Raw genomic sequence first — 26,018 nt, 5'->3', positions numbered from 1 at the left:
TTAACTGATACTGTTTTGATTGTTTTTAATGTTATAGAATATTTTTTTAAAAAATTTAAATTGTCATATTTTAAATTTCTTGGTTTTGTTTTTAACTAATGTTTTAATGTTGTTTTTATTTTGTTGTAAACCGCAAAAAGACGTAAGTTTTGGGCGGTATAAAAATATGTTAGTTAGTTAGTTAAATAAATAAATGCCTAGTATTCTGACACACATTTGGTGCCCCCCCCCATTTTGTGTGGCCTGGACAGGTCCGATTTGGATGGCAAGGAGGGGAAGGCAAGAAGAAGGTGCTCTTGATGGGAAATGCTTGCCTTCTGCCTGATGACAAATTTCAAGACCCACAAAACTGCCTTCTGACTATAAAGATCTCCTTGTGCATTCTGGAATGTCAGTGGCTGCAACCAACTTGATTTGTGGGTTCCTTAGTATTCCACACTTGGTTTAGCTGTAATAATCTGGAAGAGCCTCACCCCACAGGCCCACTGAACACAGAGAGACTGGCTTCTAAGTAAACCTGCTTAGCATTCTGCTCTCTCTCGGATACAAGGTCACATTTTAAAATTCTGATTCCTTTTATCCAGAATACTATATGTGACCCCTTGGGGGATAGGGATCCATCTTTATTTATTCTCATTTCTCTATAAACCATTTTGGGAACTTTTGTTGAAAAGCGGTACTGCATATAAATATTCTTCGTCGACTCACAAACCAGTTCAGCTGTTTACATGTAGAGTGATAATTGGCACATGTACATTTAACAGAGTGAGGAAATCTTTACCTTTTCACTATTTAACCCCAGTGACTGTTTAGGAAAAAAGGGTGTTCCGAGTGTGTTGTCATCTTGAGAGTTTGTTGACATACTGCATTTCAGCCTGCACATGGATTCCATTTGTTGCACAAATGAGCCACAACCCAACCTGGATGTAATCATGCTGAAGTCTAATGAAATCAATTCTTTATGTTCAAGCATGCTTAATTCTGCACTGAATTGTGGCCTTAACCTCATATGCTTTGCATTTCCACATTCCGTATGGTTATAGCCAAGAACAACTCTAATGACTGTAATGGCTTTGACAATTAAAGTATGGGCTACTACAAAATGTAGCGCACACATGCTATAGAAGAATCATGATGTTTCTCTGGAGCGTGTAATGGGTATTTATTTATTTATTACATTTATAGACTGCCCCATCCAAAGGTTCTGGGTGGTGCACAACAAGTTTAAAAAGACATAAAAACTAACACCATTAAAAACACACTGCTTAAAACAATATCACAAGAATTTAAAAACCATTCAAAACCATTTAAAACTAATTGGAATACTAAAAACAATTTTAAAACCTGGGAAGGCCAGGCCAAACAAGTAAATGACAACCTGGGCTTGCGGTGCTCGATAACTTCTACTGCGCAGGCGTGCTCAAGGCCCAGATGGATAGGCCCACCGCCACTGCCACGGGAGGATGAAGCCTGCTCGGCTCACCCCCCCCGCCGTGTACATGGCAGCAGCAAAGATGACAAGGAGCAGCGAGCGCGGGCAGTGGCGGGACAGCAGGAGGCCCCCCCCCACGGACATTTGGAGGTCCCCCTGGACTCAGGAGGCCAAGAATCAGGGCCCCAAGGTCTGGGGGTAAGAGCGCCTCTGTATCTTGCTTCACAAAACTCATCTTCCTACCAGACGAGTGAATGCAGGTTTCTGGGAGTACGAGCTGCGCTCCCAGACAAGCAGCTCTGCCTGGCACAGCACACCGCTAGTCTGGAGTCAATTCTAGTCATTGACTAGAATGAGCAAGAATCCTCCTAGCAAGAATGTTTTGTTCACACATTGCAGTTTTTTGGGTTTACTCCCAAGTGTTCACTTGGAAACTATAGAAAAAAGAAGTAGGAGCAAAACTGTTTTTGCAAGCATGTGTATCAAACACGGATGCTCATTAAGAAGCCAGGAGTGGTGGTGGCTCTCCTCCAAATATGCTTCCAGGTGCATGTCTGGCTTTGTCACTGTGAAAAAGCCCTTGGAGGTCAGAAGTGTCTGCGGCTGTTTTAGACACTGCTAATTATCATTTCAAACATTCAGTGATTCACTAGAAATAGTTAAATTATTTCTGAAATGTCTCCTCATTAAGATAAGATCTTGGCAGCTTTTGAATATGGTGATAAAACTCCAGCAGTTCCAATGCAAAGGACTGCTCATATACTGTCGTCATCCATTCTCGACATAGCTTTTCCCTATTTGTTTGACAACACAGGCTGTTATCATGCAAGGGTGCCTGTTCTTTGCATACTCTAGGGGAGATGAACTGATAGGGCTTATCTTGACAAAGCAGTGATATGGGTGTCTTGGAACAGGGTTATCGCACTCCATACAACAAAAATTCCACTCATAGATTCCGTGTCAACCAGACCAAGGAGGAACTTTCCTAACATTTGTCTCATGCTGTAACCTAGGATGCTTTATTTTACTATTTAAACATCTAAAATAGATGTCTTTCAACACCACTGTATTTGTTCTCAGTTTTTCTTTTGAAAATACATACTGAAAATAGATGTTTCAAAATGGTTAAACAGTTATCCAAAATGAAATCAATGAGAACAAAAGCCTTTTTGTTAAGAGCAGTGCAGCTTCTGCTTCCAGGTTGCTATTTACAGATACATGACTAGCTGATCCAGCGCAGAGCTTCTGTGCCCCTAGTTCTCCCTGTCTCTCCTCCCTTCTTCATTCCCCCCACCCTTCAGCCCCAGCCTGTTCTCCTCCTCCCAGTCCGCTTTCCCTTTCCGGCCAGCCTGGCTGGTGTTTCTAGTTCTCCCCGCCGCTGCCCCTGCCTCCTCCTCGCGCCCGCCCGTGCCGTTGTTTGCCCGTCACCACCGTTATTTCCCCGGCCCGCCATCTCGATGGCTGCTGCCACTGCTGCCATTTCCTTCTGTCTGCCTGTCCCCGTTGCTGTCCGGCAGATTAGCCTTGGATATGCCTTGGCAAATTATATACATTATAACAAAATGTATATTTTCTCCCCTCTAGTGTTCCCTCCCCCCCTCTCTTTGGGTGGCGCCACTCTACCACCACCAGCAGGTCTATAAGTATAAAATGTCAGGTGGGTACCAAGAGCACATGCTAGTGGGTGTGATGTCCAAACCCTCTTCTCCAGTTCCCATGCTTTTTGCCCAACATTCTGTACTCAACTTGGAATCTTAATTACAGATGTTAGCTGGAGAATCTCGGGAACCAGACTTGTCTTGCCCACTGGGAGCACACACTCTCAGTTCCCGACATTTCCCCCACCTACAGACCTGCCGGTGGTCATTTGAAGCTGCCCCCGCCCCCTCAAATAAAATGGCAGCTGCATAGCTTCATGAAATAGGACTGGCATTCCAGTCATTGGAGTGGTCAAATGTAGCCGATTGGCCACCAGTTATTTGACCTTAGCATTGCTAATTTGTCTTTTTGAAATTTCATTGGCACTACTCTTGAGTAATTTTTCTCATAATGTCAGCCATTATTTTAAATATAGTACTTACAGAAAGTACAGATTGCAAGCAGCATCATAGAAGAGGCATCCCTGCTTTACTCGCACATGGGGAGAAGGCCTCTGCTAATATAGCACCTACTACAACTTGCACATTACCCATTTAAAAACAAACAAAATATGCATTTTCCTTCAAAAGTATTTTATAGTCCTATGAAGATTTAATCAATTAACTGATTAGAACTAATTTGTTTAGTTGATGAATTGGATAGCAGCCCTTGTTAGCAGGGGCTGCTGGCTCCTTCCTCTATAGCAGTCGGGCCAAAGATGCCTCTGACAATGCAGAGGCAGCCAAAAAGCCCTGACGCTGAGGCTGCCCACGCTTGAAGGGTGGATTTTAAAAAATGCTTTTGTTTGTTTATGTATGTTTTATTTCATTCAAGAGGTGGACTGTTCAATGAATGGTTCAAATTTACAGAAACTTACATAACCTTGTTATAAGTTATAATAATTGATTACAATTTCTATAAAAGCTAATCTTGTTTCACAATAGGCGTTAGCAAATTTGTTATTTCTCTTTGTAAACCGCCCTGAGCCATTTTTGGAAGGGCGGTATAGAAATTGAATTATTATTATTATTTTCAAAATTAAAATAAGTATCAAACTGGTTGGTGAGTAAATTATCTTTCTGCTGTTCTAATAAAGTTAATGCCTTAACTATCTGCCTGTTGTGTGTGTATGTATTATATATATATATAGAGAGAGAGAGAGAGAGAGAAATCTCCAAATATTAGAATTGGAATTGATTACTTTTGTCTAAAGATCTTCACACTCTGACGTAACTTGTATCTCCTTGTGAAATATGGCAGATAGATGAACCTACCATATGTAAAGTTATATTTGTCCTTTTGTTAGAACAATGAACACCCTTCATTATTTGGCAACATTTGGCCAGCTCACTTGCATATTCTTTTACCAGTCAAGTGCCCAATCCCTACTATGAGAATATTTATTATAGTAATAATTCCAGTGGTCATGAAAGAAGAAACTTTCTTACGAAGAAAGGTGTTGCTCCTAAATAGTCCTTTTCTGTCGCTCCCCTGCTCCCTTTCTTTCAACAACTTCTAATCATTTTTGATACAAAGTTTTCTTTGACCTGTCTTTTTTTGCCTCCTCATCTTTAGGGATTACCCACTGGAAAGTAACGTTTCATCCTTTCACAATGGATGGAGTGTTCTTAATATACTGAAAGCTGGTTTTGTCTTTCCTCTAGGCAAATGTTTGCCGATTGCGCTTAACCCTGCCCCCTGATGAAGGCCCACAGAAAGGAAAAAATAAGACTGAAAGGACAAAAAAGGTGAGTTTTGCTTGGCCCCACAGCCAATAACAATGTGCTGTTGTTTTTCTTCTTCTGTCACAGAAAACAGAAGAGATAAGTGTTCAGTGAGATTTCTGATCTACTTAAAATAAACCAGATGCATCTTTTGTGTTATTATTTATTTAACATATTTGTATATTGCTCAAAATGCAAGTCTCTGGGCGGTTTACAACAAAACAATAAAAACAACAAGTAAAAAGGTTAAAACATTACAACAATTTGAAACTTAAAACGTTAAAACTATTAAAAACCATCAAACTTTTAAAACAGTATCTAATTAAAAGCCTGAGTGTCTTGACTGCCTTGTGTCTTGACTGCCTTTTTAAAAGTTGTGAGAGATGGGGAGGCTCTTATTTCAGCAGGGAGTGCGTTCCAAAGCTTCTGGAGAGCAATGGAGAAAGCCCGTCCCTGAGTAGCCACTAGACGAGCCGGTGGCAACTGCAGACGAACTTCTCCACATGATCTCAATGGGCGGTGGGATTCATAATGAAGAAGACGTTCTCTTAAATACCCAGGTCCCAAGCTGTTTAGGGCTTTATAGGTTATAACCAAGACCTTGTATTTTGCCTGGAAATTTTGTGGCAACCAGTGTAGCTCTTTTAAGATAGGAGTGATATGGTTAAGCAAATGCTTTGGAAATCGGCACTACAATCCCCAGATTTTGCAACTGAACTAAAGGACTACAGTACTTGTTTTATGGAAAGATGCTTATTCTTGCTTGCTTTCTCCTTGAAATTTAGATTTAATATTGTGGTGGTTATGGGTTAATTAAAAGAAAGCAGGCGCATGGGGAGCGCTGGAGGGGTCATCCTTTCCCATGGCGAAAAGTGCCTGGAAGGGCTGCCTTCCTTTCCCAGCGCTCCCCACGTGTTCGTTCCCAGCTGTGGCTGGACGATAGGATCTCTGCTTCCCATAGAGGAGCCCCCTTTCACTGGAGGCGTGCTGGACTGTGTGGCGATGGCTGTGCTGCGAGCAGGAGTGGCTTAACCTAGCGAGCCAGAGGGGTGCCCAAGGAGGCACCCCATCCCACCTCGGCATTAACGAGAGCCATGCTACCGGCATGTGTATGTAGCTCCACCAGACCAGTGGCCAGCCTGCAGGCAGTGTGGCTTTCGTGAACGCTGGGCGGGGCGGGATGGGAGAGAGGGGAGCTGCCAGCAGCCACAGGCAGCTGTGTCTCCTTGGGTGCCCTCCTGCTTGTCTGGGCGGGCTGCTACTGGCCGTGAGAGGCCACCGCCACACAGTACTGATGCAGTGTTGCAGATTATGCCGTTTCGGCAGTGTGGGATCACAGGCCTGCTTCGGTCTGTGATGCCCTTAGCCATCTGTGACTCCTGAATGGTGCTCAGTTGGCACAAGGCTCCTGGCCCCACATTACTGCTGCAGCCACAATTTCATAGGAACAGGGGAAGCTGCCATCTACTGAGTCAGACCATTGGTCTATCTAGCTCAGTATTGTCTTCACAGACTGGCAGCAGCTTCTCTGAGGTTGCAGGCAGGAATCTCTCTCAACCCTGTCTTGGAGATGCTGCCAGGGAGGGAACTTGGAACCTCTCCTCTTAGTCAGAAATGGGATGTGTGCGCTTCTGGCTCAGGATATGAGGACCTTATGGGCAGGATGGCTCTAGGCAGAAGGGATGCTCCTCTCCGCCCACCCCGCTCAACTCCAGTACCTTCCGTAGTGAAGCTGGACTGGCAAAGAGGTGAGGCAATGCTGAGAGCGTAGTAATTGCTCCATTAGCATCACACCCAGGACTTTATGAGGCAGTGTGGAAATAGCTGTGCTCAGTAAATGCCAAGGTGCCTTTGGAAATGGGGCTGGGCTCCATTCCTCTTCCTGGGAGGCCCAGGGTCACGCTGGTGGTGGTGGTGCTTTGGCAGGAGCTGGATTGGCCTGCCAGACCGCTTTTGCAAACTGCTAATCAGCAGCCTTCATTTAAATGATGTGTGCCTCATCATACTCAGGAGGAGAGATATTTTGTTTAGATGCCAGAGTAGCCTGTATTGTAAGGCAACCTTGCAAGTCAGCCCACAGCAGCAACTAGCATGGAGCGAGAGAGAAATCACCTAATCTGCCCGTGGAATAATCTCATGAAGCCACCACAACCGACCCAGAAAAAGGGTACCAGCCCTTTTTTTCAGTTTGCAGACGGTTCCCTGCCTGGCTACCTGGAGGTCATTCTAAGTGGCCAAACTGCATGTTACGTAAAGTGTGTCGTTTAGCTGGCGCATGCTTGGTCCCCACTCCCGAAATGAAGTGTCAGTCAAGAGTGGGACTACCGTGGGGGTGGGGGGGATGGAACTCTTTCCCCTTCTGCAGTCCCAATTCGGGTCAGATTGTCTGAAGATGGCAACTGTCGTTGTTTTCTTTATGTTTAGTGATAGATTAAAAAGGAAAGAAATAGCTGATCATGCCAAGTTGCCCTGGTGAATGAAATCAATATATATACCTTAGCTGTATTTATGATCTGCTGTGGGGTTTTCCACCTCCCCTTTTGGGGTGGAGCATCCTATAGTTGTTGTTGCTAATTTTAAAGGCAGGTTTTGGGAATGCTGATAACATTCTTTTGCTTCAGCTATTGCTGAGTATATATCATTGTACACATCACTGTTATTTTTATGCTGAGCAGGAGTGGGAAAGAGGGTCCTGGGAAAATATACTCCCCATGTTGGGCTTTTTCAGAGCTTGTGGGGGGAAAGATGTCTTAAGCACTGGCCCTCCCTCATTGAGTCTTGAAAAGTGTGCCAACAGTTGTGTGCGTGCAGAAAGACTTTTGCTTATTTCCCAAGTAACAGCTCCCAGAACTGCTTTGCAAGCTTCAGGCAAATCCTTTGATGGCTATGTAACTAGTTAAAAAGGGGAAGAGTAATAATAAAAAAGGAACTTTTTTATAATGGAAGGAAGTAGGCGCTGGGGTTCCCCAGGGGATTTGTAGTGGGGCCATTATTTAAGTTATTCATAAATGATCCAGTCAGGGGTGGACAGTGAGGTAGCCAAAGTACTGTGCAGAATGTCTCCACAGTTTATACCAACCTATTTGGGCAGAGTAGAAACTTGAGAAGAATTTATGGCAGTCTATTCGACTTTTGCAAAACACAAGAGTTTCTGTTTCTGTGTTAAACTGTGATATAGTTCAGCCAACTTTCCTCTGAAGTGAGTTGTGTGAAAAATGTGTGTGTTTGATTTAACACTCCTCCTTGATCGCAGTTCCTTGGCTGCTCTCTTGAATGATGTGTCCGATGCGCCATACTTTCCCCAGTGATGGTAGGCCCAGGGTCACTGCTTCAGGACTTGGTTTCCTTTGGATAAAAGAGAGCACTGGAGATGGGTCTTTGTAGTAGCTACTTACAAATATTTAAGCAAAGCATAGTGGAAATAGACTCCTATAATAAGTAGCACGGAATCTAACCCTGTTCTGAAATGCCAAAGAGGAACCATACTCCAAAGAAGTTTCAGTTGCCAGTGACTCCAGCTGATGTTTGGTCCTGGTTTGTTAACTAACTATGCTTTGAACAAAACATCGTTTCCTGAATTTGGATGTAATGAGAAATCAGTTTTTTACAAACCACAAATAGAAACTTTAAACTCCCTTTCCATTGTGTGTGAGAGAGCAGAGGGGAATGTTCAGGCCCAAGACTTGAGCCTGCTCATGCATAGAATCACAGATCATTATTTGTTATTATGTCTGAATCCAGTTTCAAACTGCTTCTTGCTGTCTGTCCATTTCCCCCACAAATTCTGATGGGTGGCACATTCCCAAAGGCTGGAGAAAGATTCCCGACACTAAAGATTATCATACTTCTTTTGTTAAGCTCCTGATAACTCATCAGGTTAGTCAAAACTACAGTGATAGGATATGGTGACAACAACCAAACTCATACTTTGATGTAGAGTAGACGGTTCTTATCCCTTCATGACAGTTCTAGCATCTAACATTTTTCAGTGTTTTCCGGTTTTATGCAAGCACACTGTGTGGCATGATGAAAAAATGTCTTGAGCAGATGGAATGTGATATTTGTCATGATGCCAGGGCGACTTGTTCCGTGTGTAATGTGCAGGTTCTCAAAAGAGTACATGTTGAAGCAGTTATTCCTAGTTCAAATTACTTTGCATTTTGGTATGTCAAATGATTCTTTAAGGTTTCAGTATGAATAATAGTAGTGTAGGGGAGTGGTTGATACGAAGCCACCAAAGAAAATATTTAACCCAGGAAATGAAAAGCTGTTTATTAGACTGAAAGTCTCGCACTCCACCCAGTTCATATTGAAAGTTCGCTTTCCCCCTCCCTCCCCCCTTGACAAGGTAGAATTCAGTTATGTAAGTGGGACTATAGACATGTATTACAGAGTGAGCTATACATGTTTATTTGCCATTTAGGCGACATACTAAAATGGACTGTAAAGCATTTCTCTGTGTGTAAAAACCAAGTGCAGCAGGAGCTTGAAGAATTTGGCAGTTATTTAGACAGATATGTGGATAGTCTAAAGCATTCTATTCTAAATATATGTAATCTCTGGGTTTATTCTTACAATCTCCACAATGCTGGGAAACAGGAGATTTGTGAGCTGTGTGCATGCCCAATTTCCAATTGTAAGAAGCCAGAAATGTTCAGCAGTGTTGGGTTGGCACCACACCAACCTGGCATTTAACTGGGATTGGCAATCCTAGATAAAATCCCAGATTATCAATCCCAGTTAAATGTTAGGTTGGCACAGTGCCAACCCAACATTGCCAGAAATGTCTAGCCCCTTACTGGAAACCAGGAACAGACATGGCTCTGAATCTCTGGTTCCCTAGCACTGTCGAGATTGAGAGAATTAGCCCTCTCTCTTTATAGACACATACAATGAGATCCTCTAGTGAAGAAAAGCCAACTGTCCCTGAATCAGTACAAGGTAGTTTTTTGCTCGCAGAATTTACACTGAAATATCAATCCATAAATACACTGTAGTGTCCTCTACAAAATCATTGGGTCATATGCTAACAGCTTCATTCAAGTGTGTGCATCATTTTCTCTTCTGCTGCTCTGTCCATAGTGGCCCACTTAGAGTCTTCTCTGTTGCACCCTTAAAATTTTGTAGGTTACCTAGGAGAGCGCCGTCTTCTGCATGATCCCCACCTTCTGCATGATCCCCACCGCACATTGAAATAATCAAGAGAGGTCCGTCTCCGTATGCCTCCGGCTTGTCTGACAGGGACTTGGGAACAGACCTTCTGTCTGTAGTCACTCCTATAGACATTTGCTCCCTATAGACATTTGGTAGTCGCTCCCTATAGATATGCACTCCCTGTAGACATTCAGGGTTTAACATTTTCCCCAGCCTTCAAAAGAGCCCTTAAAACACATTTTTTCAGCCAGACTTTTAGTACTCTCTGAAATTTTGCAATTTTTAAATTGCTGATTTTAACAGTTTGTTTTATTTTTTTCTTGTGTGTGTTTTTGTGAACCGCCTAAAGCCTTTCAAGTCAGGAGGTAAATAAATCTAGTACATAAATAAATAGGCATAGGACACAAATTAAACTTACCTAGTGGGTACCTGTATTGTCCGCAGAGTTGAAGCTTTGGGTTAAAAGGGTGTGATTGGCTGGTACCCTGGATTAGAATTGGAATCCCAAAATCGCCTTTTTAAAGTACACACATAACTATTCTCAGCTAAGTTTACAAGTTGAAGAAAAGAACACTTATTATTTATACATTGTTAGATGTTCCTTATCTATTAGTGTAGTTCAGAATGCAGTTGTTATTGTCTACAGAGTGGTTTTTATGAAGAACACAATAACTGCAGTTTGATTGATTGATTTAAAAATGTGTAGTGCACCTGTCCTAAACTGATGTTCAAGTTGGAACTATCCAATGATGGTCATATAGCATGATATCTCTACCTTTGTTTTTCCATATTTTGAGGATGAAATTATTTTTGTGTCTGTACAGCAGCTCTACCATGTTCCCAACGGATTGTCTTCAGGAAACTTCTCGCATGGTGTGGTGTATGGTGTGGTCCACAGATCCGACGATAATCATAACAAAGAAATGGTGGTTTATGGATGGTCAGCGAACCAGCTGAAAGAAGAAATGAAATATATAAGAGATGTAAGTTATGTTTCGGCACATTGTTTTGTTTTTTGCATAGATGGTTGGCTTCTGATCGGTAAGCCAGCAGCAATACTCACCATAGAGTTGGGGGGAGGAGTGACCCGGCATCCAGGGATTTCCCCAAATGCACTGTGCTGTTTGTGTGGTGCATTGTGGGCTTCCTGGGCGCTGGGCACCCTTCTCTCTGGCTCTCCCTTGCTGCGCCAGTTGCCGCCCTGGTGCTCGTGCGGGCATGTGAGTGGCAGAGCCTTGGTTGGGTTCAGCATTGTGTGCGGGGAAGACAGGTAAGCTCCTGCCTGTCTCTTCCCCAGCTTCCCCCAGGCTGCGTAATTTGGTCTTCTGAGTGGCTTTACTGTGTGCTACCATCCCTGACCAGCCTGACTCTGTCTTCCTGCTCATAGCCTGACCTGTTCAGATAAATGGCACTAAAACAATACTTCCCATTGTTTTCCTGGCCCTGGATTGCATCTTTGATCTGTGTCTTAACTGCGTTTCAGTATTCTGTATGAGAAAAATTTCAAGGTAAACTTTATGTCCAGACTGGTTGGTTTTGACCTCAGCCTGCTCCAATCAAATGTAAAATGCAGGCTCCAATCTTTCAAGCAAGAAGGTTGAATGGAGGAAGGGAACTGAACCCTCCCCGTGCCTGCTGATTACTTCCTACAATCCTTTTTTGGTTGCCACACAATGTCAACAAAAAGAGAGAACCCATCTCAAAATACTTCTAAATGTATGATACTGTATATTTTATTGAAAGCTCAACAAATTTTGGCCCAAACGGCCTTCTTCGGGGCAAGTAGACTGAAAATCATACAAGACAGCTCTGTGAAACTTACTCTTTTCTTACTGAAACAATGAGGTATTAGCCTGATCTTACATACTCAGGTGGACTGGCTGTGTCACTGTAGTGAAAGCAAAAACTGGATTCTGTTATGGAGTAAGTATTGGGTTTTGTTAGTTATCATTATAAAATGCAAGAGTATCTTTGAGATCTATAATCTCCATAGCATTGGGAGCAATATTAAATATTGTAACTTTTCTGTTTCAGGTGAGGCTGACGTTGGAAAAAGTAAGAAAGAAAATGTATGGAGAATATGATGAAATGAAACGCAAGATCCAAGAGCTTACAAATGAACTGACAGTAAGTACCCATGCACTTTTAACAATTACAGAAAAGATGAACGGAATAATTTGTGAATTCTGATGCTATGGAATGGGAATGTTTTACGTCCACCTGTATTCGTTACAAAGGCTGCATTCTCAAGACCTGCATGATGAGTAAGCCAGGTGGGCTCCCGCAGAACATGACATGAGAACACATGCTTTAGCACAGATTGTAGTCCCGCCACTGTGGTTATCTGGGACTAAACTGCGATTGGTGACTGCGATCTGATAGTGTTTACTAGGGCTGTGCAATCAGTCCGATCGGAATATTGGACCAATATGACCGTTATCAGCCATTCTCAGAAGGATTTCTGATACGACAGTAGGGAGTCCTGAGAGTCGGAATTCTAACTAAAATCCTTGCTGTCCTTTTGGAAATCCTTCCCCTTCCAATAGTAATAATGGAGAGAGAAAAAAACAGCCCCACTGCTTGGAAAGACTTTCTAGGCCAGCTGAGGGCTGGTTTTTAAAGCCTACAGCCCCAAAGTCAAGGGGGTGCTAACAATAGTGTTGGGGAGACCCTGTCGGCCCACCCAGTATTTTTATTCCATATTGTTATTGGATCAGAGTTGATCCAAAATTGCTGCTGCTGTACAGGCCTAGTAGTTGCCAATCCTAGTTTAATCCTAGTTGTCTGCGATGGCCGGACTCTGCCTGGCACTGAGGAGTGGGTTCCCACATCACTATCCGTGGAAGTGTGCTCAGCTCTCCAATCAGAGTACTCTGTAACTGCAGTTGAGCAGGTCATGACAATGTGGCCTGTTTGTGAGAAGACGAGAACTATGTTTCCACAGTGAGCATTCCTTGCTTAATGTTGTTGATTTTATCATCTACCTTCCTTCCCTCTTATCAGCCCTAGTTTAGAAACACAGATGGACAGATTATAGGACGCTCTTCCATTCTGTACCTTCTTTGTTTAGCTCCTCCCAAGTTAATTCCCCTTTGGAGTCTGTCTGCGGAATCCTGGCTCTGCATCCTGCACGTGTCTCCAAAGTGCACCTTGGCCAGTGACTGCCTCTGCATGTGCTGGCCTAGTTTTGCGTGGGAACATCAGAACAGCCCTGCTGGATCAGGCCTGAGGCCTAGCTAGTCCAGCCTCCTGTTTCACACACAGTGACCCACCAGATGCCCCTGAGAAGCCCACAGGCAAGAGGTGAGGGCATGCCCTCCTCTCTCCTGCTGTTGCTCCCCTGCAACTGGTATTGAGAGGTATCTTTTCTGAGCCTGGAGGTGGTCTGTAGCCATCAAGACTAGTGCCTTGGCGGGTTAATAAACACTTTAATTTACTAATAAATATTTATGGGAACTGGCCTCCAGAATATTTGATCTAGATGTGGATATCGTTGGCCTTTCAGATTAACTGACATAATTTCTATTTGTGTGGGTTGCAGGTCACAGTTTCTTGTGCTGGACCATCCATGAGATATTCTGCTGTTATCCTGTTCAAATACAGTGGATCTCTACATTTGCTGTTGTCTTGCATTTAGTTTATGCTTTCCTTGTGGGTGTATCTGAAATGATTTCCTGCCCCCAAAATTGGCTGAATCCTGAGCAAATGTGTAATATTTCTTATTATTTAGGGTTATCAGCCTTTCTTCTCTTCAAACTCCTACCCATCTCAGTGAGGAATGTGGAAATACTTACTGGAATTGAGTTTTTCCAGGGAATATCCAGAGTTTTAAAATTGTATGTGGGTTTTTTTAAGGAAGTATGTAGGTGGTTTTTTGGGTAACTCTTTGGCTCTGACCTGTAATCCTGTGAGCTGCTGCATTAACAAAACCTCAGAGTGATGATTGGGAGTGAAGCCCACAAGTGGTACCTTTTCCTGCCTGTCCCCAGTACAGGTGCAACAGTAGCCAATGGAGCTGGTCTCTCCTGTGCCTTAGAAATGCTATATATTGGATGGGCCAGAGTCAGCAGCCCCAACATGGTAGCATACGGCTGCAGATTCTACGCCTTTGGTGTCGTTGTGGGGAAGGGAGGAAGTAGCAAATAAGATGGCTTGAATGGACCCTTCGTGGCAAATGGGGGAGAGCTCCTTGCCAAGCCCAGAATGCAGCCTCACTTGCCCTTGGAAGAGTCTGAGTGCTGGCAAGCAATGCAGGCTTGTAAGATATATATTCCCATCAATATCTGTAACATTCGGAACATCATGTAACTCAAAGCAAGACCAATGCTTGTTAAGTTTGCAGTTCCTGCTAAATCTTTCTAATGGGGAAATCTTGTTTCTGTTTCTCCAGATATCAAACACTCAGCAGGAATCGCTTCAGAATCATGTCCAAGTGCACTCGGCAGCTTTGGATAGCTTCAGTGAAATGAACAGCTCCTTGACTTCAGCCTCAATTGAGCTGCAGGTAAATGACTGATAGGGTCACCATAGATACCTGGTTCTGTGAGCAAACAGAACTGCTCTTGCCCATTCTGTTTAAAGTGCAGGTAGGACACAGTCACCATGCAGTAAACATTGGGAGTGACGATTCTGTTCCTTCTAATGTCCACTGGCCAGAAGGGAGGGAGGAGGGGTAATTATGAACTTTAAAGCAAATAACTTACATTTTAATTAATCAGATATATAAAATAAAACGTCATTTTCCTCTGTTGTCATACAAGACTCTGTTTATGAAAAAAAGGACATGGTGCTGAGAATTCATGTATCTTTATCCCTCACCTTATTGGGGTTTATTAGGTAATTTAATGAAAAACTGGTAGACTTCTTAAATATTTAAGAATTTGCTAAGAAGTCCGTGTGCTTCATTTAATAGTTTAACATTTATTTATTTATCTGCAGAATAGATATATCTATATTTGGGGCAAAGTGCTTTACCACTTGATATTGATGACCAGCCATACTTTCGTAAAAACTGAATTCCCTTCATATTAGTATTAATTTATTGTGTCGGCTTCTTTGTTTCTCACCTCGCAGCCAACCTTTCACGGTTGACAATCTGCTGCTCCATAGTAATCCCTGGTTAACTCCACATACTGGTTTATTTCTGGATGAATCGACATCACAAGATTACTCTCTTTTTCAGGCATCCAGTAGGTCAAGATTTCTCAAACTTGGGTCCCCAGTTGTTGTTGGACTGCAACTTTCATCATCCCTGGCCACAATGGCTTGGCTGTTGTGGCTGGGAATGATGGGAGTTGGAGTCCAGTGACATCTGGGGGGCCCAGTTTGAGAATCTCTGTTGTAGGGAATTCCATGCAGAACTGAGTCTTGTGAATAGTTCACTATACTGGAGAATCCCTTTGTATAGCACACGTTTTGCCAGTCTGGTTGTTGCTAAGTGTGGTTGGATGGATAGAACCATTCAGAAATCCTAGTTCTGCATAGCCCTTGCCAAGGACTGGTTGAAAAAACTGCCACCTTGTAAATCTTTTCCTTGTCTTCAGTTTTTCAGGCAGTTGTGGATTAATTTTGTATTTTGTTGCATGTGTTCACAGAAAACCTTAGTCGATGTTACATTGGAGAATACAGTTATACGAGATCAGATCAAGAATCTAAAGCAAACACATGAAGAGTCCATGGAAAAACTGAAGGAAAAGCAAAAGCAGCTGGAAACAGCTAGAGTTGAAAATGAACTGCTTAAACTCAAGGTACATAAGAACAACCCAGTTCCTCCAAGAAGCCCACAAGCAGGAGGTGAGGGCCTGCCCCCTCTTCTGCTGTTGCTCCCCTGCAACTGGTATTCAGATACATCCTGCCACTGAGGATGGAGGTGGCCTGTAGCCATCAGTGGCAGCAATGGGCAGAGTGCATTTCTGGGTGGATGTGCGATGTTCCACAGGCTTCTGGAACAGACGTGGGGGGGGATTACTTGCCCCCTAGAGCCCCCCTGGGCCATTGGTAGACCTGTCCTCCATGAAAAGATGACCTGAGGAGTCTACTGACATTAGTTGTCAAGGATCATCTTGCTGGTGACTTTGGGAAAAGCAAAATGGCAGTACTACTCAGCGTTAGGAATGTATTAACCTGACCTTGGAAAGGCTGGTCGTGTCTCTGGCATGAAATGTCGTTATTCATAGAATTCAGCACAAGGTTTTATTAGGCAAAACAAAACCTCAGAGATTATCAGTTTCTCTGCATCTTGTTTCTGAGGGATAATGCCAATAAAACTGTGGAAGAATAATAAACTGTACATTAAGTGACTTTTATTAACATTGTGTTATCTGCTTGAGCTTTTTGCTTTTTAAATCCTCTGCCGTTTCTTCCATTGTCTTAGCTGACAAAGTAAAAAGTAAACTGTTTACATATAAGAGATAAGTCTTTTAGGTCATTCACCCGGTTCTACCCGGGTTTGGGAGCTGTGTATGCTCCCAGTTTTTGCTTGTGTGGAAGCAAGGGAGGAGGAAAGCCTGCCCAGGTTTTCCTTCTCCCTTGCAACTGAAAATTGAGAGCACACACAGCTCCTAAACCTGGGTAGAACACAGTTTTTGAGTGTATGAATGACCTCTTTGAAGTGTTTTGCATTGGTGCTTCATATTAGTTGGTCCATGTTAGCAAGTTGTAAGAGTTGTCTTGCCTTGCAATGGACAGCTTTAATGCTCTCTCTTCTGTACACAAGAACCACAAATTAACCAATCCAGTGCACAGGCAGGGCCCTCTCTAAGCAGGAGAACCCTTTATGTGCTCTGTGGGGAGCCACATTTCTGCAGGAGTCATTGCCCTCGGGCATTCAAATCAAAGCCCCCTTTTGCGCTGTCCTTGACTCACACCCAGTGTCTTAAGCCTAGCCTGCTCGTTAAGAGTGTGGCATTTCCCCCAGTATCCTTACAATGCTTTTCTTTTCTGCCTTGTCATTGGTTTGGCTGTGGAAAATGTCCCCAACTCTTTTCCAGGTTGATTGTTCACAAGAAGCTAATGTAGAAATAATGCGAGAGATGACCAGAAAACTATACAGCCAATATGAAGAAAAGCTCCAGGAAGAAGAACAGAAGCATAAACTGGAGAAAGAAACCCTGATAGTAGGTGGACAGCTGGGTCTGGGTGGTGCATCCTCGGGGACTCTGGGATGCCCAAGCTTTGGTCTGCAGATGCTGGCAGACTACAACTCCCATCATCCCCAGCCACAATGGCCTTCAGCCCCAAGGTTGGGAGCCCCTGTCTTAGGGCCAGGAGGGGCTTGTCCTAATGAGCCAGGGGGGTGCCAAAGGAGGCCCAGCTGCCTCTCCTCCCCTGCTCCAGTGTTAATGAGAGCCTCACCGCTCTACCAGGCAAATGGCCAGCCTGCAGGCAGCACAGGGTGGGAGAGAGAGACGCACAGGTGTCAGGGCTAGCATCATCAGGCAGCCACCAAGGGCCAGGACCACCTGAGGCCATCTCTGTGCCCAGTTAGGGTGATATTTTTGGCCAGGAGAGTTGCTCTGATGTCACCTCCTTTGTCCTATTCCCATCCACCAAGATAAACCCCACCACCACCACCAACCTTAGTCGGGGCTCACCCAGAGGAGACTTGGGGGTGGGGGGAACTGACAAGCCAATGGGAAGCAAAGGTGCCATTTTGTGGGCAGGTGTCTGTAGGAACTTTGCTGTCCTTGCTCAGCCTGCTGATAGAATGTCACACTTTTCTGTCTGAAGAGTGAAACCAACAGACTACTTACAGCGATTGAAGATGCTAATAAAAGGATGAGACTTACAGAGATGAGTTTACAAGAAAAAGACCAGAGGATTGGTGAGCTGGATCTGTTCATTCAACGCATGGAAGAGGCAAGTGTCTACACTCAAGCCAGCCTCTTAATTAATGAATGAATTAATCTTTCTTTTACAAATATGGTACAGAAAGGCAAAGATCACAGGAAGGGCAACCCTTGCGATGTATTCTCTTGCATATATAAAGTGGTGGCCAGGAACAGCCACGTTAGTAAGGAGTTGATACTTTTCCATGTCTTTGCATCCTGTTGAGTTTGACTAAGAGCCAAACGTGATGGGCCATCTGAGGTCTATGACTGAATCTCCCACCGCTTTACTTTTTTGTCAAAAGCAGCCACGAGTGGAAAGAATTTGGATCAGGATTGTGGCATTGGGCAAGGCTTTAAAAAACAAACAAACAAAAAACCACTTGCTCGGTACTGTTTTTGTTTTCCTGATGAAAGTCGTTCTCTGACTTGCTATTTGTCTTGTTAGGGAAAACTTGTGTGTTCCCTTGTAAATCCAAGAGTGGCTCATCCAGGGGGCACAAAGGAGGAGCTCTGTTTGCTCCTCTCTCTCCCACTCTGCACAGCCTGCAGGCTGGCCATTCATCAGGTATAGCTACACATAACCAAAGAATAGCCAGCCTGCAGCTTTCATTAACATTGGGGTGCGGCGGAAGAGAGAGGAGCAAATGGAGCTCTGGTAAGCAGAGGCAGCTGTGCCTCCTTTGCCGCTCCCCCCCCCCCATCATTAAATCTTCTGTTTAAATCCCAGGTGGGAGTGCGGAGGCTGGGTTTTTTTTTTTTTTTTTTAATATAGAAAGACAGTTCGGAAGGGGAAGACTAAAAACCAGACACCAAACCACCCTTCCTCCCATGCTGTGGTCCCAATACAAGTCCCGACCCACCAAGGCTGCTTTTTGCCAAACCTTTAAGAGGCTGGAGACTGGATTATCTCTCTCTGCTCTCTGGGCTCAGTGGGTCCCAGGCTCCCAGGTACAACATAGGGGTCGTTTTCAGAAGTGAGTTGTAGCTATTCCCTGGGAGCAGCAATCCTGCTGCCCACGTATCTACTGTGACATTCCAGGTACTGCTGTTGAACAAGTTCCAGCAGATTCTCTCTCGCTTCCTTAAGTCTCCCCTGCCCTGCCCATTACTTTCCTTGGACTTTGCCCCAGCTGAAAGTTACGGTGGTTTTGAAGACAACTATTTCTGGATGCAATTAACAACATTTCCCTTGAGCTTAATGTACACTGGAAAATCTGGAGCGGACCTTGCTTCTCCAGGTCTGAGAGTTTTCTCTTGGTAACTGGTATTTAGCAATCTTCCTGGTATCAAATCTATTTAGATTACAAGATCTGCATGTTTACACACACATTTTTGGAGTTTTGGTAGACGGACTTCTCCACTATATGTGCTTTTCACACAAATTTGCATTATTACACGTTCTGAATGTATAGCATATTTCTTGAGAAGGCAGATCGGGCCACAGTTACCCATGCCTTAGTCGTGTCATGGCTAGATTACTGTAACACGCTCTACATGGGGCTGCCCTTGAAGAATATCCGGAAACTGCAGCTAGTGCAAAATGCAGCAGCTAGGGTTTTATTTAGAGCTGCCCGGTGGGAGCACATCACACCCATTTTGAAAGAGCTGCACTTGCTGCCAGTTTGTTTCCAGGTCCAATTCAAGGTGCTGGTTTTGACCTTTAAAGCCCTTAACGGTTTGGGCCCGAGATACCTGAGGAACCGCCTGCTCCCAAAGGTTGCTGCCTGCTTGATGAGGTCATCTTAGAGGGCTCTGCTCCAGGTGCCAACAATGAAGAAGGCTCAGTTGTCATGCACGTGGGACAGGGCCTTCTCTGTTGCTGCCCCCAGACTCTGGAATGCTCTCCCGGTGGCTATTCGCTCTTCGGTCTCCATCACAGCTTTTAGAAAGAGTGTAAAATCTTGGCTTTTTGCCCAGGCATTTATTTGATTCTCTGCTGCTGCTCTTTGTACTCTGTATTGCTTTTATGCTTTTGTTTTAAATTTTTCATCAGATTTGTTTAATATTTTTTACTTAATATTTTAATTGTGTCTTTTTTTTTTACCATCTTGTTTTTAAATTTTGCTGTAAAGCGCCTTGGAATTGTTTTAATGAAAGGTGGTATATAAATTTATCAATCAATCAATAAAATGACAGTTGGGCTGCAGCATAATGTTGCTACTGGGCTGCAAGGAGTATTGCTCTGAAAGCAGCACTCTCTGAGATTACCTGGGGAGGATCACACTCTTCAGGATGCATGTCTTTGTTGTTTAAGGACCAGTTCTCCATTTACAGTGAGATTAAAAAACAACAAAACCCTCCCTAAGCAAAGCCTCTAATTAATACTGGAGTACTATAATGGTGATTTTACTTGAGCAGGGTAGTGTTCTTTGGCAGGAGAGGAAATGAGTGTGTGTTTACATGACCACAAAAGGAAGACACCCATGTTGTTCTCTTAGGCCTGAAACACATCGCTGTTTGCACAAAGCTTGTATGTAAATGGCTAGTATTCAGTTCATTAAAACATGGCATTCCCTTTCAAAGTGTAATAAGGTCTCAGAGAGAGGAACAAAATGCAGTGAGCTACAGCGAGTGGCCACCAGGAGACTTTCCAATGAGAGTGAAGCTTCTCAGAAGGGTCGGCTGAAAGCTAGTCGAGGACAGGGAATTTCAGTTGCTCTCCGTTGGCACCTTGGAGGGCCTCAGCCTCATGGTGGGAGGGAGCCTTCTGCTGAGGCACACAGAGCCAATTTACATGTGCTTTATTGTTGAAGTATAACCCATTAAATGGCAGGAATGATTTGCCCCCGTTTAGGAACGCCATCAACTGCAAGAACAACTAATGGAGTATGAAGTACAACTACATGGAGCCAACCTTCACAGCCAGGCAGGCAGGCAGAGGTAAGGATAGACATAGGAAGCTGCCATATACTGAGTCAGACCTAGGTTCATCTAGCTCAGTATTGCCTACACAGACTGGCAGTGGCTTCTCCAAGGTTGCAGGCAGGGATCTCTCTCAGCCCTCTCTTGGAGATGCTGCCAGGGAAGGAACTTGGAGCCTAGATGCTCTTCCCAGAGCGGCTCCATCCCATAAGGGGAATATCTTACAGCGCTCACACTTCTAGTCTCCCTTTCTTATGCAATCAGGGCGGATCCTGCTTAGCTTAAGGGGACAAGTCATGCTTGCTACCACAAGACCAGCTCTCTTCCCATGGTGGTAGGAGCTGTTTTCGCCGTTCGTATATTGCAGGGTGGCGGATGGGGAGTTAATTTTGACAGCAAAAGGGATATGTGGGTGAGAGAAGCCCTCTCTCCCTCTCCTGCTTTACACCCTCCAGGTACTTTAGACTAATCTGAGACTGTGGATAGGTAAGGAAGAGGAGGGTTCTCTCCCCTCAGCTGCCTGGCCATTTTGCTCTTTACGTCCAGCATGCACGCATGTGCACACACAGCTCTAGATACAGACTGCAGACATGTGGATCAGCAAACATGGCTGCTGCCTACCCTTAGCAAAAGGTATTGACACCAAAGGATATTCTGTTTTACATTGTACTTTGGCTTATGTACACTGCCTAGAGAGAGATATATCAGGCAGAATATAAATGTGATAGATAATAGAAGCTTTTGCTTGGAAGTTGAGAAAAACAATATTTTAGAGGACCACAGATAAGACTATATATATGGTCAAGTCCAAATTTTTCTGGTATTATAGTCCATGTGTAAAAGATGCCATGCATACTTACAAATTGTAAAATTATCTCCCTTGCCAATTGGTTCAGGTTCGATTGCTTTCCAGTTCTGCTCCCTGCTCACACACTCCAAAATAGTTCAGCCTTGTGGGAAACTTACTCTTTCTGTAAGATTAAGGGCTGGAATGGATGATCCCCCTCTCTGATGCGGCCCATACACATGGAGGGAAGTGAGAGAACACCCCATTCGCCCAATGTGCCTGCCCCACCTCTGATGTCCGGGGATGTTTTAGGGCTAACATTGGAATAAAGGCTACATAAATACAATCCAAAGCATGAGAGCTGTTGTTGCATGGTCAGTTTCCTGGTTAAAATCTGGCCATCAACCCGGCTCTCATTCCACTCCATGAGGATGGGCTGAATCAGGGAGAAGTATTGTCCTGCCCACCCCACTGGTGAATTTAGGTGGGTGGCATCTGGCTCACTGAGAGTATACCTTTCAGTCCAATCAGTATCCTGATAATAAGGGGAAGATTGTCGGGAAATGTAAACACTTACAAAAGCATAGGTATTGGAAAGGGAATAAACCAAGATTGCCATAACCCAAGGATCCAGACCCTGTCTTAAGAAGGTTGAAACTCCCAGTGAGCTAAGGACTAAAATTGCTAACCCACCACTTGGCCTGTCCCCTGCCTGTGGTGTGGTTGGCAAGGCAGAATATGCTTCACAGCCTGGCAAACGGATCTCTTTTATATAGCCAGGTTTCCCGAAATAGCAAAATGTGGCATGTGCTGATAAAAGTCCAGGAACAGATTGTCCTCCCTTTTGTTCCTTCAGCCTGCCATTTAAGATTATCTTCCCTTGATGTCATATCATATCAGTTGTCCATTATATCAAGTTTATCCCCTTTACCATCCCAACAAACAGCACCATTTCTAAGCAGTTGCTGTTTGGAGATTTGTGGACAGACTTCAGCAGTAACAATGAAGTTTTTATTTTCTACATGTCCAAGTTCATCTGGGGCCAAAAGCCTCAATGAATGTCATTTTTTCGAGGGGAAAGGAGATTGATAGGTCATATAAGCAGGTGGTCTATCATCATTATAGTTGGATTCATCAGAAAGGTTAAAGTATTATACGTGTAACCGTTTCATGCACCAGAGACAGAGGTCTGAGATTAGTTTCAGAAGCTGTAATAGGTTCTGCATTGGGAGCTAAAAACACATTCACCTTCTTTGTCAGTCTATCCATGACTATCAAATCTGCATATAATTGCTTTTTGCTCTCCTAAAGGCAGAGTATAAAGTGAATTATACTCGCCTTAACCTTAAGATAGTCTGTTGAGCACTGTGATTGTATTTTTTCTATATTTTGCCAGGTAGGTACAATTTGGTCTTGGACATATTTGCTCTTATGGCTTGAGATAGGAGGTGCAGGAAATAAGATCCTGATCAGGCAGAAGAGCTTTCAAGTTGGCTGTAATACATAATTAAGCAACAAGGGGTTGGGTTTTTTTGATGGTATCAGAGGCAACCCCCCCCCCCTTGAAATCAGTGGCCTCTGGCCATTCAGTTTCTTCCTACTCTCCAAGAGTAGAGAAGGAACAAGAGAGCTAGCAAACAAAAAAATAAATTTGGGAGAATATTGTACAACTGCTTCCCTAAATCAAGGTCAACTGCAGCTGGAAATAAGTCTAAAAGATTGCAAAAGATGGCAGACCACAGAAGATTTAGATACCCAACACTAGAAGCTTCAACATATAATAATAGTTATCTTGTTGCATTTCAAACCGAGAGCTCTCTGGGACAAGAGAGCTACTACAATTTCAGATGTCAGGCCTGATTCAAGGTCCTTGTTAATTCATTCAGTTGTGAATAAATTATGTTAACTGTTTTAGGTATGAAAAGGCATTGTTTAGATTGCTCAGACTTTGAGCCCTGTGGACTAGCCTCTGGGCTAGTTCTACCTGTAAGATAGGTTTTGTCATTCCTGTTTTACTTAAAACTATGCCATAATACTCTCAAGACTATGCACCATATACATATAGGAAAAAAGTTGAAATCACGCTAGGGGAAAAAGAGTATTTTCCTTTGAAAATATTCTCAGTCAGTTACAATTAACTCAACGTAACCATGGAACATATTATAATTCAAAGTATATCCGCATAAGAAAAACTAACATTAAGTTAGCAATTCCATGCAAATTGCTAACTGTGAATGACCTGTGAATGCAGGTGCAGCCGCCAACTCCTCTTATAGTAGGAGCGCTTCTTCTTGGGCCCCAACCTTACATCTGCAGTGGGGAGCTCACAGCTTCACACAGGAGTCCAGGTGATTCAGATGCAAACTTCTGCCCTCTCAGCCACAGACAGATACCAACACTTCTCATTTGTATATCTAATCTATTTTATCTTTATTTATTTAATTTTTTTCAGATCTCTTAGAGAATTTGATATGCTGCTTGGGGAGGGAGTTATTCTCGCATAGATGGCTGCAGTCACACTGATGTAACATTTTCTGTCTTCTGCGTCAGGTCACACCAGTTGCAAGAGGTCACAGCTAGTCTGCGAGAACGAATCAAACATCTGGATGACATGGTGCTTTGCCAACAAAAGAAAGTCAAGCACATGGTTGAGGAGGTTAGTCTTAGCAGTTTTTTTGCTTTGAATAACATAGGATCCTTTCTGCAAGATTCTCTTAGGGCCGGGATTTGAAACTTATTGCCAGACGCATGTTTAAGAACTTGAAGATTGTTTTTAAAACATAAGCAGATAAGAACAGCCCTGCTGGATCAGGCCCAAGGAAGTCCATCTAGCCCAGCATCCTGTTTCACACAGTGGTCCACCAGATGCCGCTGGAAGCCTACAGGCAGGAGTTGAAAGGGGCATGCTCTCCCTCCTGCTGTTACTCCCCTGCAACTGCCTTTGAGGCTGGAGGTGGCCTTTAGCCCTCCGACTAGTAGCCGTTGATAGACCTCTTCTCCATGAAGTTATCCAAACCCCTCTTAAAGCCATCCAGGTTGTTGGCTGTCACCACATCTTGTGGCAGAGAATTCCACAAGTTGATTATGCGTTGTGTGAAAAAGTACTTCCGTTTGTTGGTCCTAGACCTCCTGGCAATCAATTTCATGGAGTGACCCCTGGTTCTAGTGTTGTGTGAGAGGGAAAAGAATTTCTCTCTCTCCACTTTCTCCACACCATGCATGATTTTATAGACCTCTATCATGTCTCCCCGCAGTCGTCTTTTTTCTAAACTAAAAATCCCCAGGTGTTGTAGTCTTGCCTCATAAGAAAGGTGCTCTAGGCCCCTGATCATCTTGGTTGCCCTCTTCTGCATCTTCTGCAGTTCAACAATGTCCTTTTGTAGATGTGGTGTCCAGAATTGTACGCAGTACTCAAAGTGTGGTCGCACCATCTTTTTGTATAAGGTCATTATAATGTTAGCCGTTTTATCTTCAATCCCCTTCCTGATGATCCCTAGCACGGAATTGGCCTTTTCCACAGCTGCCGCACATTGAGTCGACACTTTCAACAAGCTGTCCATCATGACCCCAAGATCCCTCTCCTGGTCAGTCACCGACAGCTCAGATCCCATCAGTGTATACTTGAAGTTGGGGGTTTTCGTCCCAATGTGCATCACTTTACATTTGCTAACATTGAACCGCATTTGCCATTTTGTTGCCCACTCACCCAGTTTGGAGAGATCCTTTTGGAACTCCTCACAATCCATTTTGGATTTGGACAAATTGCATTTTGAGCCATGATGGAAAAGTGACAGCAGGATTTGTGATATGTTTACAAGCCAAAAGGGTGTGGGGGTGGATGCCCACATGTTCAGCTTTCCAAATGCATCATCAGCATCTTCCACTATCAGGTGTGAGGTGCATTCCCTGATATACTGGGCATAGTTTCCATTAAATCAAACCACATTCAAGGTGCAAAAGAATTGTTGCTTAGGTGCAAAATTGTTCCAAGGTGCAAAAGAATTGTTGCTTGTGCTGCATTTTCCAGTCCCCAAACCTGTTAATCTGCCAATATTCAAGAATATTGTGTGTACATAAGCAAGTTAGCTTTCCCCTCGTGGTTACTGTTTTAGAGGCTATTTTCTGTTTGTTATCCAAAAGCTTTGCATGCTTTCTATATATCTTTTTTTAAAAACTGAGCACTGGAAATGTTTCTGTATGAAACTGCAGTTTGTAGCAAACTGCAATCAGGTTATGGTTAGGGATGTAAAGCCTTAAACCAGTTGACTCAAGATTGGCTATTTCATTAAGAAAGTCCACAAGATATATAAGAGTTGGGAAAAGGAAGTGTTCTGATATTGATTGCTCCAACATTGATTAATCTCTCTTCCCACTTACGGCCTGCTACAGCTACAGAGACACTCGGTATTGTTCCATGGATGACTCTGTGTTCTCCCCAGCTGCCTGCAAATGCAGAGAGGGATTCAAACTCTCTTTGTCTCCCCGTGTTAGTGCTTGCAGTTGCTAGAGTCTCTGAAAACATGTCCTCTGAAACCCACAGTAGGCAGATGCCCGCTGGGTCCCATGCATCAAAGAAACCTTAGGAAGTCACA

At 43.7% G+C, this 26,018-nt stretch overlaps 1 protein-coding gene across 3 annotated transcripts in view; it reads left to right on the top strand.

Moving 5' to 3' along the window:
- The window catches only part of MYZAP (myocardial zonula adherens protein), a 59,313-nt gene that overhangs the window by 3,288 nt on the left and 30,007 nt on the right, over positions 1-26,018 (top strand). For all 3 annotated transcript variants that reach the window (XM_053272536.1, XM_053272533.1, XM_053272534.1), the window contains exons 2-10: positions 4,735-4,818; positions 10,776-10,931; positions 11,983-12,075; positions 14,339-14,452; positions 15,543-15,695; positions 16,938-17,063; positions 17,677-17,805; positions 20,572-20,657; positions 23,977-24,082. In XM_053272536.1, coding sequence (XP_053128511.1) covers positions 4,735-4,818; positions 10,776-10,931; positions 11,983-12,075; positions 14,339-14,452; positions 15,543-15,695; positions 16,938-17,063; positions 17,677-17,805; positions 20,572-20,657; positions 23,977-24,082 — 1,047 coding nt within the window. The remainder of the gene's footprint in view (positions 1-4,734; positions 4,819-10,775; positions 10,932-11,982; positions 12,076-14,338; positions 14,453-15,542; positions 15,696-16,937; positions 17,064-17,676; positions 17,806-20,571; positions 20,658-23,976; positions 24,083-26,018) is intronic.

Source organism: Hemicordylus capensis, chromosome 10, assembly GCF_027244095.1.
Source record: "Hemicordylus capensis ecotype Gifberg chromosome 10, rHemCap1.1.pri, whole genome shotgun sequence".
NCBI lineage: Eukaryota > Metazoa > Chordata > Lepidosauria > Squamata > Cordylidae > Hemicordylus > Hemicordylus capensis.
This window is presented reverse-complemented; position numbering and strand designations above follow the sequence as displayed.